This window comes from Magnolia sinica, chromosome 18 (assembly GCF_029962835.1).
Source record: "Magnolia sinica isolate HGM2019 chromosome 18, MsV1, whole genome shotgun sequence".
Taxonomy (NCBI): domain Eukaryota; kingdom Viridiplantae; phylum Streptophyta; class Magnoliopsida; order Magnoliales; family Magnoliaceae; genus Magnolia; species Magnolia sinica.
This window is the reverse complement of record NC_080590.1, coordinates 34,773,046-34,789,674: the sequence shown is the minus strand read 5'-3', so window position 1 is coordinate 34,789,674 and position 16,629 is coordinate 34,773,046. Positions and strand designations below refer to the sequence as shown.

General features: G+C 40.2%; 2 protein-coding genes across 5 annotated transcripts in view; one reads left to right on the top strand and one right to left on the bottom strand.

The window, feature by feature from the left end:
• Positions 1–10,127, top strand: part of LOC131232521 (uncharacterized) — a 29,537-nt gene extending 19,410 nt beyond the window's left edge. For 2 of the 4 annotated variants that reach the window (XM_058228812.1, XM_058228811.1), the window contains exon 7: positions 9,648–10,127. In XM_058228812.1, the coding sequence (XP_058084795.1) occupies positions 9,648–9,791 (144 nt within the window). In that variant the 3' untranslated portion in view covers positions 9,792–10,127. Of the gene's footprint in view, positions 1–7,447; positions 7,744–9,637 lie in introns of all 4 variants that reach the window. The other 2 variants (XR_009164877.1, XM_058228813.1) reach the window with 2 other exon arrangements.
• Positions 10,128–13,763: 3,636 nt separating this feature from the next.
• On the bottom strand, positions 13,764–15,132 carry LOC131233283 (photosystem II reaction center W protein, chloroplastic). The gene is made up of 2 exons (XM_058229931.1): positions 14,935–15,132; positions 13,764–14,296 (listed from the first exon to the last, which is right to left on the bottom strand). Exons 1-2 carry the CDS (start codon positions 15,029–15,031, stop codon positions 13,986–13,988), a joined length of 408 nt encoding a protein of 135 aa, XP_058085914.1. The 5' UTR covers positions 15,032–15,132; the 3' UTR covers positions 13,764–13,985.
• Between the last annotated feature and the right edge of the window lie 1,497 nt (positions 15,133–16,629).

Genomic DNA, 16,629 nt, shown 5'->3' with positions numbered 1-16,629 from the left:
GTGGATAAGCTATTTTTAAAACTTGTTAAATGACAACCACTTTGAGAGCATAAGGATAAAAGAAACTATAAACTCAAATGACGTCGGAGTCTATAGATACTTTCATAGGATCAGGATGTCTAAATTGAAAGAAGCTTTGAGAAATATGAAAACAGGAAAGGCCCTCGTACCAAATGGTATACCAATAGAGGTTTGGAAGTATATAGGAGATACTGGGTTCTTTTTTGTTGACAAAGTTTTTTATTTTTATTTTTTTTAAGTGATGAATTTATTAATCAAGGGCCGCAGCCTATAGAGTACAATAACCGAAAACCAAAAATAAAATTACAATTCTAGCCAATTGGTTTCCAGGAAACCAAAGTCCCTTTGTTCTCAGATAGACTATTGGCCACGCTTTGGAGAGTAAAGGATGCTAAGCGTGTTACGCTAGTTGCTGATGGGCCTTCGGGAGGTATCCTTATAGCTTGGAAGTCTTCCAAATGGGACCTGCAGTCTTCAACTATAGGTGCCTTTTCGGCGACAACAATTCTTCAAGATAAGTCCTCTAACTTTTGCTGCCGCATTGTCGCTGTTTATGGTCCTAATGAGGACTCTTACAGACCAATATTTTGGGACGAACTGTCTTCTATTACACAATCATTTTCAGGCCTGTGTTGCTTTGTCGGGGACTTCAATGTCATTTGTTTTGCCGCGGAGCATTCTCACAAAAGAAGAGCTTCCTCGGCCATGGAAGCATTCTCAGATTGGATTCAGTCCCAAGAGTTGGTAGATCTTCGGCTATCAGGAGCCAAATTCACCTGGTCCAATGGGCGCAGGATCCAAATCCAATCTAGACTGGATAGGTCTCTCTTGTCCACTGATTGGCTGGAGGCCTTCCCTTCAGTGTGCCAGAGAGCTCTTCCCAGAACCACTTCGGACCATTGCCCGATCCTGCTAACGATGGAAGACAAGAACTGGCACCCCAAACCCTTTAAATTCAACTCTGTGTGGCTCAAGATAGAGGGTTTTCTGCAGCAGATTGAGGAGTGGTGGCCCACATTCCAGGCTAACGGATTTGCTGGTCACAGGCTGTTATGTAAGTTCATACTTCTAAAGGAGAAAATCAAAGAATGGAAGGATGGCGAGCTCCGCAAGCGAGAGGCTAACTCGGAAGCCCTATTCGCTGAATTGCAGCAGATAGATTCTAAAGCAGAAGGTGGATCTATGCCCTTAGATGTGCTGTCCAGACGCATTCAAATCATCCAATCCATCTCGGCCAGGGCTTTGGAAGACGAATTATCCTGGAAGCTGAAATCGAGGGCAAGATGGATATCAGAGGATGACAAGAACACTAAATATTTCCACAGTATAGCCAATATGCGAGCCCAAGCTAAAGCCATTCTGAGTATCACTGTGGAAGGAAGGCAGATCGACGACAAACAGGAGATAGCTGAGCAAGCAGTCTCTTATTTCAAGTCCCTCCTCTCTTCAGATGGTTGGTCTAGACCTCGTCTTGATGGCATTTCTTTCAACTCCCTTGAAAGGTATGAGGCGGACCTTCTGGAGGCTGCGTTTACAGATGAAGAAGCTAAAGCAGCCATAGATTCGTTGGGGGGAGACAAATCTCCTGGCCCAGACGGATACCCCATGCTGTTCTTTCAAGCATTTTGGGATACCATACGAAAAGACGTTATGGATTTTCTGCATGAGTTTCATCAAAGGGGAATATTATCCAAAGGTCTCGGCGCTTCCTTCATCGCGTTAATCCCTAAAGTTGCTGGTGCGAGTTCCTTCTCAAAATTCAGACCCATTAGTCTGATTGGAGGCCCATACAAAATTCTGGCTAAAATTCTGTCATCCAGACTATCGAAAATTATGGGGAAGGTAATTTCGAAATATCAGAATGCGTTCACAAGGGGCAAGCAGATTATCGATTGTGCCCTGATTGCAAACGAATGTCTCCATTCGAGCCAGAAGTCTGGGGAGAAGAGCATCTTCTGCAAGTTGGATATCGAGAAGGCGTACGATCATTTGGATTGAGGATTTTTGCAATACATGTTAATCCGAATGGGGTTTGGCGAGAGATGGAGAAGGTAGATCAAAGCGTGCGTGGGATCGGCTCACTTTTCTGTCCTCATCAATGGCGCCCCTAAAGGGTTCTTCCCCAGCACGAGAGGAATTCGTCAAGGGGATCCTCTATCCCCTCTCCTTTTTCTCGTGGTGGGTGAGGCCCTATCGTAGATGCTTCTTAGTGGCCAGAATGCAGGGATCCTAAAAGGAATTATGATGCCAGGTGTCTCCACTCAATCTCTCACATCCAATTTGCTGATGACGCTCATTCTTTCTGAAGTGGATCCGACTCTCATCGATAATCTGCATACGACCTTACGGTGTTTCGGGGTTGAGAATCAGTATGACCAAATCTAAAGTCTTCGGCGTAAATGTCTCGGCTTCTGATCTAGCAGGTTATGCTGACTCCCTAGGCTGCTCGTCTGCTTCCTTCCCTACTACATTTGTAGGGCTTCCTCTCGCCATAGGCCCCCCGCCGATATATATGTGGGAAAAGATTGTGAACAAATTCCAAAAGCTACTAGCTAGGTGGAAGTGCCAATACTTATCGATGGGTGGGAGGCTTACCCTTATCAAAGTAGCCCTTTCAAACCTTCCAATTTATTTCATGTCCCTTTTCAGATGCCCGTTGTCAGTTCTGGATCGTATAGACAAGCTTAGGAGAGATTTTCTATGGTGCGGTAAGGAGAATCAGAAGAAACTGCACCTTCTTGATTGGCAAGAAGTCTGCAAGCACTTTCAGGAAGGGGGTGCGAGCATAAAAAACTTGAAGATCATGAATCAAGCTCTCCTGGGGAAGTGGACTTGGAGATTGGGCACTGAGGCAGACGCTCTATGGAACAATATTGTTAAAGGAAAGTACGGAACCTCCCCCGGAGGTTGGTGGACCAAAGAGTCTTCAGCTTACAGAGCCTCCTTCATATGGAAAGGGATCCTGCGCTCTAAGCAAGCAGTGACCGACAATATTGGCTTCGAGCTTGGGAATGGGTCTGCTATTCGCTTTTGGGAAGATTAGTGGGTGGGGGAGGTGCCTCTGAAAATTAGATTTCCAAACATATTCTGCTTGGCCCCAGATAAGAAGATCCCGGTTGCTAGCTGCTATGCTCAGTCCGATGTCGGAATAATGTGGGAAGTAAAGTGTGTTAGAAACCTTCATGACTGGGAGGTTAATGAATTTGTGGGGCTGCTTGATTGCATCTCTAAGGTGGTTCTTGACCAGGCCACCCCAGATAAACTGATTTGGAATAGGGACAAATCCAGTCAGTTTTTGGTTAAGTCATTTTACTCTTATCTTGCCTCCCCCCCAGCCAGCCTTGCTTCCCCTTTTCATATGGAAGTATTCAGCCCCCCCCCCAAAAAAAAAAAAGAAAAAAAAAAAATCTGCTTCGGATGGATGGTTGGGAAAAATCGGATTCTTACAGTAGATACTCTGAGAAAGAGAGCATGCAACTCGTCAACATTTGCCTCTGCTGCATGAAAACTGAAGAAACAATCGATCACTTGTTGGTTCACTGCCCGTTTATTGCCCAGATTTGGTAGGATTTCTTCAACAATTTCAACATCAGTGGGTGTATCCCGCACTCTGCTTCCTCCATGTTAGCGTATTGGCATGGCTTCAAGCTGGGCAAAGTCAAAACCCAGATTTGGAGAATGACAATTCTGGCCATATGGTGGGCAGTTTGGGAGGAAAGAAACGACAGATGCTTCAATGACAGCAAGGCCTCGGTTCAAGCAGTGGGGTCTAGAGCCAAAAAGATGATTATAGAATGGGTGGTTAATATTATTGGCCTTTAGGAGTATAACCTTTGTTTCTAGGCTTGTAGGCTTTTTTTTTTTTTTCCTGCTATCTCAGCAGATCCTTTCCCTTGTTCTATCTTTTTATCTTTAATATAATCTCGTTACTTCTAAAAATAAAATAAAATTGCGACCAGAGTGTGGAAGCAACCACCCATTCCATAACTTGAGACGGCCCCTTTAAACACATCTGCCACATCTCTTTTCCGATTTCTAAAACATCGACCATTCCTTTCTTGCCATAAAGACCAAATACCCGCTACTAAGCTTATTTGCCATACTTTCTTTCCAATCTTCCCTTTGCCCCCACCATGCTACACCAAAAAGAATTGGTCAATGGAGTTTGGTGACATCCAATCCATTCCAAACTGTTTGAGAAAACAATCCCGCATTCTTTTTGCATACAACCAATCGAAGAAAAGATGGTCCACTGATTTCTCTTCTTGGTAGCACATCAAACATATGTTCGGTAGAATTCCACATTCTTTTTTTTGACAAAGTCAACAAGATTGAGATCGAAGAAAATGCCAAATGAGTAGAGGAAAAGTATTGTGGTACCTATTTATAAGAATAATGGAGATATACAGAGCTGCATTAGCTATTGTGGAATTAAACTTATGAGCCATACTACGAAACCTTGGGAGAGAGTGATTGAGCTAAAACTAAGGCATGAGAAGAATGTATCAGAAAATCAGTTAGGTTTCATGCCTAGGATGTCTACCGATGAAGCTGTTTTTCTACTTGGACAAGCGATGGATAAATATAGGGAGAGGAGATGAGGAAGGAGCTCCACTTGGTCTTTACTGACTTAGAGAAAGCATAAGACAATGTCCCTAAAGAGTTAATCTGGCGGGAGTTGAGGAGTTTCAAGAGGATTTATTGACATGATTAAGGATATGGATGAGGGAGCAGTAACAAATCACTAGTGGAGAGACAAGTGGGTTCCCAATTACTGTATTCATGTATTGGGGGTTGGCATTGAACCCCTACCTTTTTACATTGGCTATGGACGTGTTAACGAGCCATTTGTAGGATTAGATCCCATGGCGTATGTTGTTTGCAGGGATGGGGAGATTATAACTTCCAAGTATGTTTGGTCTTAATGTGTCCCCCCAAAAGTTGCAGCCTTTGTTTGGCTTGTTGGAAGGGAAAATGTGTTGACAATGGATAATCTCCAGAAATGGGGGATGGTGCTCTCAAATGTCTGCTTGATGTGCATGCCTAATTTGGAGTTGGCTAATCACCTCCTTCATTGCCCATTTGGTAACAGTTTATGGAGCTATTTTTTACTCAATTTCAATGTCTATTGGGCCTCTTCGAGATCTATTGACTTCTATCTTTTGGGCTGGCACGGGATGGAGGTTGCAAAGGAAATGAAAGGTATTTGGCGTTTGTGCTCATTGGTGGGTATTTGGGAAGAAAGAAATGGGAGATGCTCTAGGCATTTGAGTCCTTCCTTGGGGTGGGCGACGATGAGAGCAAGGGGCCATTTTCGGGCATTTGGCTGGTCTGCTCCCCATTGTATAGTTTTTTTTTGCACCTTTTGGTGCTTTCTGTTTATAAAGTTTTGCCGTTATCTTTAAAAAGAAGTTTTAGTTGATGGGATGAGGAAGGGCATAAACGCAAAGCTAGATTTATGGAGGAATGCTTTAGAATTTAAGTATTTAAAATTAGTCTGACTAAAACAGAATATATGGAGTACAATTTTAGTAATGTTAGAAGTGAAAACGAGGAATTGGTTAAGATTGCTGACCAAGAAGTTTCCCAAAATGACTATTTTCAATACCTTGGGTCAATAAGTCATGAGAGTGGAGAGGTTGAGAAAGATTGTTGCCCATAAAATTCAAGCTAGGTGGAAGAAATGGAGATTTGCCTTTGGAGTTTTTATGTGATCATTGTGTACCACTCAAACTGGAAGGGAAAATTTATAGGATAGCTATAAGACCAGCCATGCTTTATGGGATGGAATGTTGGGCTGTTAAGGAACAACATGTTTATAGGATGTGTAGCTGAAATGAGGATGTTGAGATGGATGAGTGGCAAGACGAGGAAGGATAGAAGTAGAAACGAATGCATTCAAGGGAACTCGGGGGTAATGCCAATAGGTGATAAGATGAGGTAAAGTAGACTTAGATGGTTTGGTTGTGGGCGATGGAAACCAGTAACTGTGCAAGTTAGGAGTGAGTTGATATAAGTTGAAGGCACTAAAAGGGGCAGGGGAATGCCCAAAAGGACGTGGATGGAGGTAGTAAGAAAAGACTTGATGACCTATGGTCTAGCTGAAGGTATGACCCTTGATAGAGTGGAATGGCAAAAAAGGATTCATGCAGCTGATCCCCAATTAATTGGTATAAGGCTTAGACTATGATGATGATGATGATGGATGGATGGATGGATGGATGACCATGAACTCCTATTAGAAAAAATAAAAAATACAATAGGCTTCGAAAATAGCCTATAACCAGCACAAAAAGAAAATTACAGCAGTAGGAAGCAAGAAGCTGTGCCCAACAGGAACTAGAATCAGTTTATCTGCTGCCCACGATTGACAAACCAGATCTACTAGCTTTGGACTTTGCTAGAACATCCGCTTCTGAATTCATGTCTCTTTGAACTAACAAAAAGGAGATCTCTTGGCCACTTCATAAGTCACTAATAGAGCTGGACATCGAGCCAATCCAAGCTGAGCTGTGCCAAGCTTGATTCGGTTTGGCCAGCAGCTTACCTCGGCTCGAATTCAGCTCGACTCGGTCCTCGAGCCATACCGGCCAGCTCGGCTCGTCCTTGAGCCATACTGGCCGGCTCGGCTCGGCTCGGGCCGAGTTCGAGTTTGAGCTTTCGAGTCTTTTTTTTTTTTTTAAATAAAAAATAAAAATGTTCTTGTGTGTGTGTGTGTGTGTGTGTGTGTGTGTGTGTGTGTAAACTAAGGTATATAAGCTGGCTTTTAGCTGAGTCGAGCTCAGCTCGAAATATTTTCTAGCTCAATGAAACACCTCGGCTTGCCCTGAACCCAGCTTTCGAGCTGAGCCGAGCCAAGCTTATCAGAGCCGAGTCGAGCGAGTTAACCGAGCTAGCTCGGTTTGTGTCCAGCTCTAGTTGCTAACTTTGTCTATTAAATCTGCCAATGTCCATGGAATATAATTTTCTAGAGGTGCACACTATGACATTACTGGAGTCTCCTTCAATGTTACTAATTACATTGTAAAGTTTCCTTAACCCATGATGGTAGAGAGGAGAATGACTTGAATGACATCTTCGCAAAGAACTGTGGTTCTAGATCTCCTATTTGTAGGGAATTCATTCCATCTCCCCCAATTTAGTTTTCTCTTTTACTTTTAAGTGTTCCTCATCCTTCAATAAAAAACGATGCTAATACCATCCTCAGCTAAGATGCATGAATATTGTGAAACCTTTGAAGCAGGAGCAGACATGGCAGTATGAATCCCAAGGTCGGGAGCGCACAAGGAATGTTCATAATTTTGTACTAGAAAACTAATATTTTATGATAACATATGTAATATAGTTTCATCATCCACTATCCATAGATTTTCAACAAACATTAATTTACAAATTTGTATAATTATGTATGTTCTACATAATATAGGTGTGCTGATGACGCTTGAAAGCAAGATTTTATTCTATGGGCTATGTTTTATGGGGCAGAGTGTTGGGAGAGGACGAGTATAGCAGAGATGAGGATATTGAGATTGATGTGTGGGAAGACTAGGAAGGATAAAATGAAGAATGAGGTCAAGTGAATCAGCTTAAGACTAGCTTCAACGGAGATATATTGACGGATAGCCAATTGAGATGGCCAGTCAATTGTGCTACGAAATAGGAGATGATGGGTGAAACAGGATTTGTAAAGCCAAACCAGATAACTGCAAGAAGGCTATAATGGTGAGGATGATCCATGTGCTACATATCAAACAATTGTTCGAATTTTTTTTTTTTTTTTTTAAATTTTTTTATGATGCACTATGGTTAACTGCCTTTCAAAAAATAGTAATTAAAAATGCTTGCAGTGAATGGCTTCTGCAACACATTCTTATAACACACACACACACACACACACACCTTTCTTTTCTCCTCTTTTTGCCTTTTCTTTCTTTCTTTTAAGGTACAGCCGTACCTTCCCTCCCGCTGGTGAGTCCAGCCAGTCCAGCTTGGCCCACCAGTGAGCCCAGCCAGCCAGACACATTGGCAAGCCCAGCTGGGCAATCCGGCAAGCACGCCCTAGTATTATTATAGTCAACATAACAAACAAAAAGGAACAGTGTCCAGTAGGAGCAATTCAGTACACCCACACTAAAGATATATGAGATTTCCACACAAATACACATCCACTCACTCATGCTAAGGCACGCTACTTTAACAAGAAACAAACTAAAATAAACCATATTGCACCTGAATCTTGAATAACACTTGCATTTTTGCATTATCATTAGTGGATGATAAAATTGTGCTGGTAAAATCATCATGTCGTCATTCATTCAATAGCAGCGTTTTTTTCGTGTCAATCCATGGATGCATGCTGTGCACCATAACATAAAACCGGTAAAGATTTTAGTACCTTCTGTAAACATTCCATATACCCCTTAGCACCGCCAAGTGGAATAAATGCCAAAGGTTGCTTTTCTTTCTAATGGTCCTCTTTTCTACACTTGCTGATGTCTGCCACTGAGCCATGAATCACCCATGATGTGTTAGAATGATCAAAAGGCTTACCCCATAGCTCTAAAGCCACTTCACAACTCACAGAGAGGTGATTAAACAATACCTACACCCTTTTGCTTATAAACAGATTTTAGGGAGACTATGATGCCGATGTTGTAGGTGATCAGGGGTAAGAATTTTGTCAGCAACCATGTTCTAACAGAAATCTGTTATTCTAGGTGCACAACTTGTCTGCCACTCCCTTTTTCATCAATTCCTTGAAGAGAATATGGCATCATGGACCTGTTTTCAAATTCTTGAGTTTTCACCTTGCTGCTGTGGCGCAAGTCAGTGAGGTGCCACCTTTATGCCTATAAATTTGGTATGGTCAGTGATGCTTTGTGGGGTACACATAGAACAGCCTTATCTCAACCAATTAGGGTCGGCTACATGAATCCTTTTAAGCATCCACTCTATCAAGGGCCACAACTTCAGTTAGGCCATGGGTCAAGCCTTTTCTTACCACCTCCACGCACACCCTCTTGGGACTTCCCCTAGCCCTTTTAGGGCCTTCAACTTCATACTACCTCACTCCTAACTGGCGTAGTTCTTGGTTTTGTTGCACATGCCCAAACCATCTAATTCTACATTCCCTCATCTTATTACCTATTGGAGCTACTCCTAAATTTCCTTGAATGCATTAATTTCTAATCGTATCCTTCTTTTCTAATAATGTACAATAAATATTTTTATTTTCAGCGAGATTTTGCTTATAACATCCCAAGAAAAACCTAAAATTTGAAAGTCTCTCGATAAGTTTCTGGGCTGAGAGATTGCTGAGAATGAGATTTGTCACAATGGTCCTAAGGTGTTTCAGGAGGGGGCCAAAATCGACATGGTTTCTTGGGGCTTTGTTTCTCAAGTCATTTGTAATGTGGTCTTATGATTCTTATTTGCTTCTTTTTGGTAAGAATCTTTATAATGCCCTTGGTGTATATCCTTATTTTCTCCCTGCCCTTTTCTTCCTTTTAATAAAATTTCGTGAATTCAAAAAAATAAAAAGCAAGAAAGAAAAAAGAAAGAAAAGAGAGCATAACTCATTCGTTCTTTAATGAACTTTGTGTGCATTCTTTGTCAGGGGAGTATAGTTGATGATGGGTTGGGCCTTGTTTCTTGGTGGTAGTAATATAGAGCTTCCAAATTTCCAAGGCGAGGCTGCTTGTAATGTGATTGCTAGCTTCAAATTCAGATGTTGGGAGATGCTTCTTATCAGTCGCTGCGGTACATATTGATTGTATCATAATGATTTAGTGCCATAACCATTTTTTCTTTGTTATCCGAAGATTTAGAGCCATCGGAAGAGCAATGGTTGAACTCCTAGCCATTGAAATTATGTATCCACCGGAAGAGTAGTGGTTGAAATTTCAGCCACCGCAAGTGCCACTGGATCATTCGCGTCATTAAATGTGCTATTGGTTCGCATTCCTAGAAGTCATTATAAGTGCATGCTTGCCTCATGTTATTGGGGTTTTTTTTTTTTTTTTGCCTTAGATAAATGTTCACTGTACCTTTCTAACTCTAGTTACTCTTTTTAGAGTACTTTTAATTTGAGGGGAGATATTAGAGTGCATTAGGGCAATATTTTAGATTAGGATATTTATTTGTTAAGACATGTATCTGTTGAGATCTTGCCAAATACTATAGATCCCCCGTCTCTTCTATATATTCCAGTTATTATCTATGAAGTAAAAAACTTACAAAATTCCACAATGTAGTCTTTTTGGGTTGAATAGATTGAAAAGTTTCCCAAATGGAAGTGCTTTTAAATCCAAGAGGCAAACACTGGACTGCGGCTGTTGATGAAAAGATGCTGTGATTGATCATGTAAGAAGAACAAGAAAAAAAAAACAACATCGAACAGGAAGAAAGAAGCGGACTTCCTTTAAAAATGAGTATAACATCCTTTACATTGATAGTTGGCTGGACAGGAAGTAGAAAGTAAGAGAGAGAAATGATTAAAAAAAAAACAAGCGTTTCTTCCATTGATCATTGGTTCTTAAATTAATATTTTTGCTAGAGACAAAATGACCTAGTGCTGTACTTATCCAAATAAATAAATAAATAAATAATAATAATTAATTTCAATTTTATTTTTCTTCTGGATAAGTACAATACTAGATCATTTTGTCTCTAGCAAAAGGTATCTATTTTAACTACAGAAACTAAGGGACCGTTTGGCTCTGTGGAAACAAATTCCACTACGAAAGTTTCTTGCATTTGGAAGCAATTTAGAGGCTGGAATGCGTTTCCTAAAAATGGCCCCATTTTGCATTGCCGGCCTAAAAGCTTGGTTTACATATTTCACCAATTTAGTAGGCCAAATAAGAAGAAAAAAAGAAGGAAAAGAGAGAAGAAATTATCAGAAAACTAGCTTTTCTTCTATTAACTATTGGGATCCTTTAGCATTGGCTGGATGAGATTATGATGATTGAAGTTGTGATGATGTGTGTTGTTTGGCATTGACACTAGCCATTTGTATAAGCATGTGTCGATAATGAGAAGCATTTTTATATGGGATGCTTTCTCATGTCACTGTGTGAGAGTTGAGTGCAATTTTTCAGTTTTTCTCTCACCCTTTGATCCATCAATTTGGATGGTCTGATTGTCTTACAACCATTGTACATGTGCAATTTTCTGAATGCAGGCATCTACGATCATGCACCACCAATGCATGCTAGTCCTTTTCACTTATCGAATCTTAAACAGCTTGCGGGAGCATACACGCCGTCCATCAAATGCTCCGTTGTTTCTTAGCGATCCCAAAAATCAGACTGAATCCAAACTCTGGTGGACTAAACCATAGAAATTAGTATAAAACATTTCCAAAACTTCTAACTTCATGTTGTGGGGTGATTACAAACTCTGGTGGGCTAAACCATAAAGTGGTATAAGACATGCCTAAAACTTCTAAATTCATGTCGTGGGGTCTGCCTTTGGTTTTGGAATGACTTGGTTTTTGGGGTGTCCCCTTATTGGGGCAGGGTGCATCAATTGGATGGGATACTGGTGTAACCCAGTTATTGAATCATTTAGATACTGACACCCAACTTGCAAAGAAATGGACACGAATTACACTCACAAGAATATTCGAGTAGGAAAAATAATTTCTTTGATATGAAGCTTCTTACAAAATTTTCAAAAACTTGCACTCAGAAAAACTTCGAATGACTCTTTCATACACACACACACACACTCTCTCTCTCTCTCTCTCTCTCTCTCTCTCTCAGACCAAGTGAAATCTCTAAAGGCCGGTTTGGGAGCTTGTAAATGGAGTTAAATGTAAAATGGAATTGGAGGTAAATGAATCGGGAGTAAATGACTTAGTTGCTTTTGGATGTGAGTAAATGAAATGCATTAGAAATCTAAATATTCTCTTTGGATGAGAGCAAATGGGAGGAATTGGAATGCATTGTAAAATTTCAATATATTCTCTCTGGATGAGAGCAAATGGGAGGAATTGGGATGCATTGTAAAATTTCAATATATTCACAGAAACACATGTGATATCCTAAATTAGATTTAGCACATGATATTTAACATGATGTTTGTAATAGGCCTATTGAAATATACACTCTAGCCAAAAATTAGGAAAATTCGAGCCTTGGGTGGGCCACAAATGCAAAGATTACAAACAAGTAACTTGCCATGTTTTTTAACCATCAATTTAAATGGTCAACCTTTGGATGGTTTGGATCATTATATTGGTGTGATTTTAATAATGTAGTTGATAATTGGATTGCTTTGGAGTATCATTAGCGTGCCATGTATATGACAAACATGTATTGAGTGACACATTTATTTATTGACACTCTCAAAGGGAGCTCAAAAAGGCATTTTACCCCATTTACTTCCAAATCATCTCTTTCATTTACAGGATCATTTTCTCCAATTCCATTTCATTTCCACCCATTTACTCCCATCTAGACACACCTAAAACAACAATTACCTCCATTTAGTCCCGTTCAAACGACCCTCATGAAAATTCTCATAGATAAGAGATTGATTTCAAATCAATCATAGCTGACTTTAAATCAATCTAATCTATTTAAGATGGTAAAAGCCTAATAATAATAAAGTAAATCTAAAAAGAATTCTAATTATATATTTAAATTAGCCTTGTATCTTCAATCACATCTTTAAATCAGTCATTATATCTTCCAAAAGTAGTAAATTGTAATATTTGATTTAGGCCTTTAAATCTATAAAGAAACAGTCCCAAAATCAGCACATATATGGCCCTGGGATGTGGGCTTAGGTAGGCCATAGGCCTACACCATTCTCTATGGTTGGAGAGAATTGACTTCGATGAGTTGGACACTTCATACCAATAAAACAATCGTATTGTTCATGAACAATACCAGTTCATGCCAGGCAATATGTATTGGCTTCGGACTATAGTTTAAAAACCTTGATACAATGTTGCAAGAGAAACACAGCTGGGATTAGATGAATTTCACTATCCTTGCGCAGAGAATATGAGTACCTTTGGGGTCCTATGTTTGTACAAGTGGGACCCATGGTTTGTAATGGAGACTGTAGATCGGATATGTCCACAATACCACTAAAATCTCCAAGATTGGAAGATCCTAGCCATCAATATCTCAATTCTTCCTGTTGGGTAGAGTGCTGAATATTTGATATTAACTGCTCATCATATGGATCCTGCTCTTGGTGAACCATCCATGACTCAAATGGGCTGACATATCCTAATCCTACCCATCTGATTGATGGACCTTGACTTGTCTTTGATAATCACCATTCGACTCATTAGTATGATTTTTCTACTTGGGTGATCCACAGTTGGATCCATCCAATAAATTGTAGTCTTGGTCATGGATAGGTAGGCCACATGTTCGATGTTTCCAAGCATTTAGATTTGAACCTATTTGGATTGAGGATTAGGATTATCACAATAATGAAATGGAAATGTGTAATGATTACAAATTTCTTTATCTATCTCTTAAAAGCATTTGGATTTGATTGATAATTGCTGTGTTTGGTTTATCAACAGCAAAATCATTTTTTCATTACTTTAATGTTAATTTTTTAAATTCATATACTAATGATTACAAATTCTTTTACCCATCTCTTAAAAACATTCGTATTTGACTATGATTATCATGTTTGATTTCCCGATGGTAAAATCATAATAATGATACTTCCATTATATTACCATACTAATCCTCATTCCCAACGGGTCTTAATATCATAAGGTAGATTGTTATTAGTCTGTATTCATCATTGCATTTCTAACAATTGCAATTCTAACTAAAACAAGAGAATAAAAAATACATAGCAACAAGCAAACAAGTTCAACACAAGAGTGGAGTTCTCAATCAAACATACAAAGCGCCATCCTCTTCTTCTTTCCATTGCAATCCACCAAAGCCTTTTCCCCTTGTGGGTGGCCCTTCCCCTTAGCCCACTTAGAGGGACAATCCAGACTCTTCATCCTCTTCAAGGGTAGAAGTGTAGATAAAGAAGAGGGCCCAGATGAGGGCAAACACCCCAAGTAGGATCCACCCAAGAAGGTTGTTGCTCACACCCAAGCTCAGTCCTGTCCCTTCAGTGGTCATCCTCTCATCCACCAGAGCCCAGGCTGGGCTCGACACAGTCGCCGCACATGTAGCGGCCATCAATGATGCACCCATACTCACGGCTGTGCCGTTTACCCCTACAGAAGGCTTCTCCTCCACCGAGCACCGCACTCTTCCCTTCATAGCCATCGCCGGCAAACCTAAAACACCATGAAATTGTAATTTACACAAATGATCATTGCTTCTTCTTCAGTGAAAACAATGGCCTGTTATCGAACGGTAATGATCGTTGCAACGGTTATTTAAAAAATAAAAAATAAAAAAAATAGATAAAATTTTCAAATACATATTACAGTGTGAAATGTAGTATTTTGGGCTGATTACTTGCCGTTGGAATAATTTGAAACTCATCCTCTAAAGTAATTGGATCACTCTAAATTTATGTAAGCAATCTCTACTGTCTGATTATGTCCACTAAATGGACATCTACACTCACCCTTGATGATTGTCATATACCCAATTTTCATTTTGGGAAGTGAAATAGTAGAAAATAGTGTACTACTTCAGTTCCTAAAATGGAAAATAGGTGTATTAAAATCAATAAGCAATGTGTAAATAGCGGCGCTCGTAGAATTGAAAAGAAATAAAGCAAATTAACAGATCAAAGCGACAAGAAAGAAAATAAAAGCATCGTCAAGCGTTGATCATGGGTCCATACGGAACGGACATGTGATATTGTAGATGTGATCATATGACATTTTCATGTGATAATTCTTATAATTTGGACCCTCCAAATTGATATCAATGGTTGAGATGATTCCATGGGATGTGAATTTACCTAGAACAGGAGATGGAGAGGCCCCGATCGCCCTCTTACGGGCCACGGCAGTGGCCGCTATGGATGAAGTTGGAGTGCTTGCAGTGATGGTGGCCATTTTATTTTATTTTCTTCTTCTTTTTTTTCTCTTCAAAATGAGAGAGAGAATATATGATATGGTGTGGGGGTGGAAAGTACTAGTGATAGTGTAAGTGTGGCAGTTAATTTATGTAGGAATTAACAGATTGTTAGATGAGCCAATGGCCGTCCACCACATAAAGATTGATGGATGGATGGATAGATAGATATCCTCCTTGAAAATCTAATCCTAAAATGACCAACCAGATTCTTCCACGTGGCAGCCTATCCATCACCTTCTTTTTTCTTATTTCTGGAGTGGAAGATTCCAATAGTTCTCTCTGGTACTAGCTGTGATTGTTCAGCACCATTTTAAAAATGGTGGTGACTCATCCATCATAGGCATAGCTGTATGGCAATCCAGAGCGTCAAAATGGGTCCCTATTGTGGTGGAGATTAGCCCAAAAAATCCCATCGAGAAGATTATCATAACTACCCATTTTTTTGCCTTTTGAATCTGGACTGTTCACTATTTTACTTTTAACCATCCATTTGACAGCAATAATTTAATGGTTGGTTGGGATTGATCGATCAGCTTAATTTACAAGCTTTGTCCATTTTCGATGTTCCCCACAATTTGGACGGTCTGGATAGCTGTTCTGTGTGCCCAGAAGCGCCGTTGATCTCTTACACCAAATGACCAAAAACACCAACAAATATCCCACGTAGGGCTGTCAACAGGCCGGGCCTGGCTAGGTTGCGGCCCGGTTTTGAACTGTTCCGGGCCAGCCTATTCAATATTCTGAATTTTAGGCCCGAGTGTGGCCCATTGATACCCCTCCCCACGGCTGCTGAAAGGGGAAGTGACCAAAAACACCTTGTTTCCGACTGTCAGGACAAAAGGAAAGAGAAAAACTTTATACTCCGGAAGAGCGTGACTGATGATACGCAGGCACTAAGAAATTGAATATGTGGCATATAGTTAGTCAAATTAAACCGTCCAAATTATGGTACTCCAGTGTAGATATAGGACGAACAAAAGTTCAAGCTTATTTGATTATCTGGTTATTGGATTGGTTGACATTTATTGGACGGTTAAAAATAGAATATATAAGTGTCATATTTCCAGAAACTAGTGTCCACGAATTTAGAGGTTAGGATTTTTCCATCAATCTGATCCTGGGATTGTGGCTCGGTGATAGTGGGATGCACAATCTAGTCCGTTTTATTTGAGTTAATATATGCCACGTGTACAATTTCTGAGTGCTTGCGTATCAAGCGTCTTTCGCAATCTGAGTATCATATATTAAGAAAAAGAGGAGTTTCGATTGGACCTATATTCCAATAAATAATCTTGACCGTCCATTTAATGTGATGTAAACTTAGATGGTAAGCATCATATAGTGGTCCATAAAAAGTGGGCCAGGCCTAATGCACTGTCCAGATAGATTGATTGAACTGTCCACGTGTCCCTATTAGGTAAGGTCAGTTTAACTGCCCCTGTGGGGTCCACTATCTGGGAAACGGATTGGCTACTCCCCCTGCCACCAGCCCCGTGGCTGATGGTCGGTGCTCTGTGGGCCCCATCATGATGTATGTGTTTCATCCATTCCGTTCATTCATTTTTACAGATCATTT

Bases quoted from the DNA above. Each gene is read 5' to 3' on its own strand.
- LOC131233283 (XM_058229931.1), bottom strand. From the start codon at position 15,031: ATGGCCACCATCACTGCAAGCACTCCAACTTCATCCATAGCGGCCACT. The intron at 14,297-14,934 runs GTAAATTCACAT...ATGGTGTTTTAG, and splicing joins CTCTCCATCTCCTGTTCTAG to GTTTGCCGGCGATGGCTATG.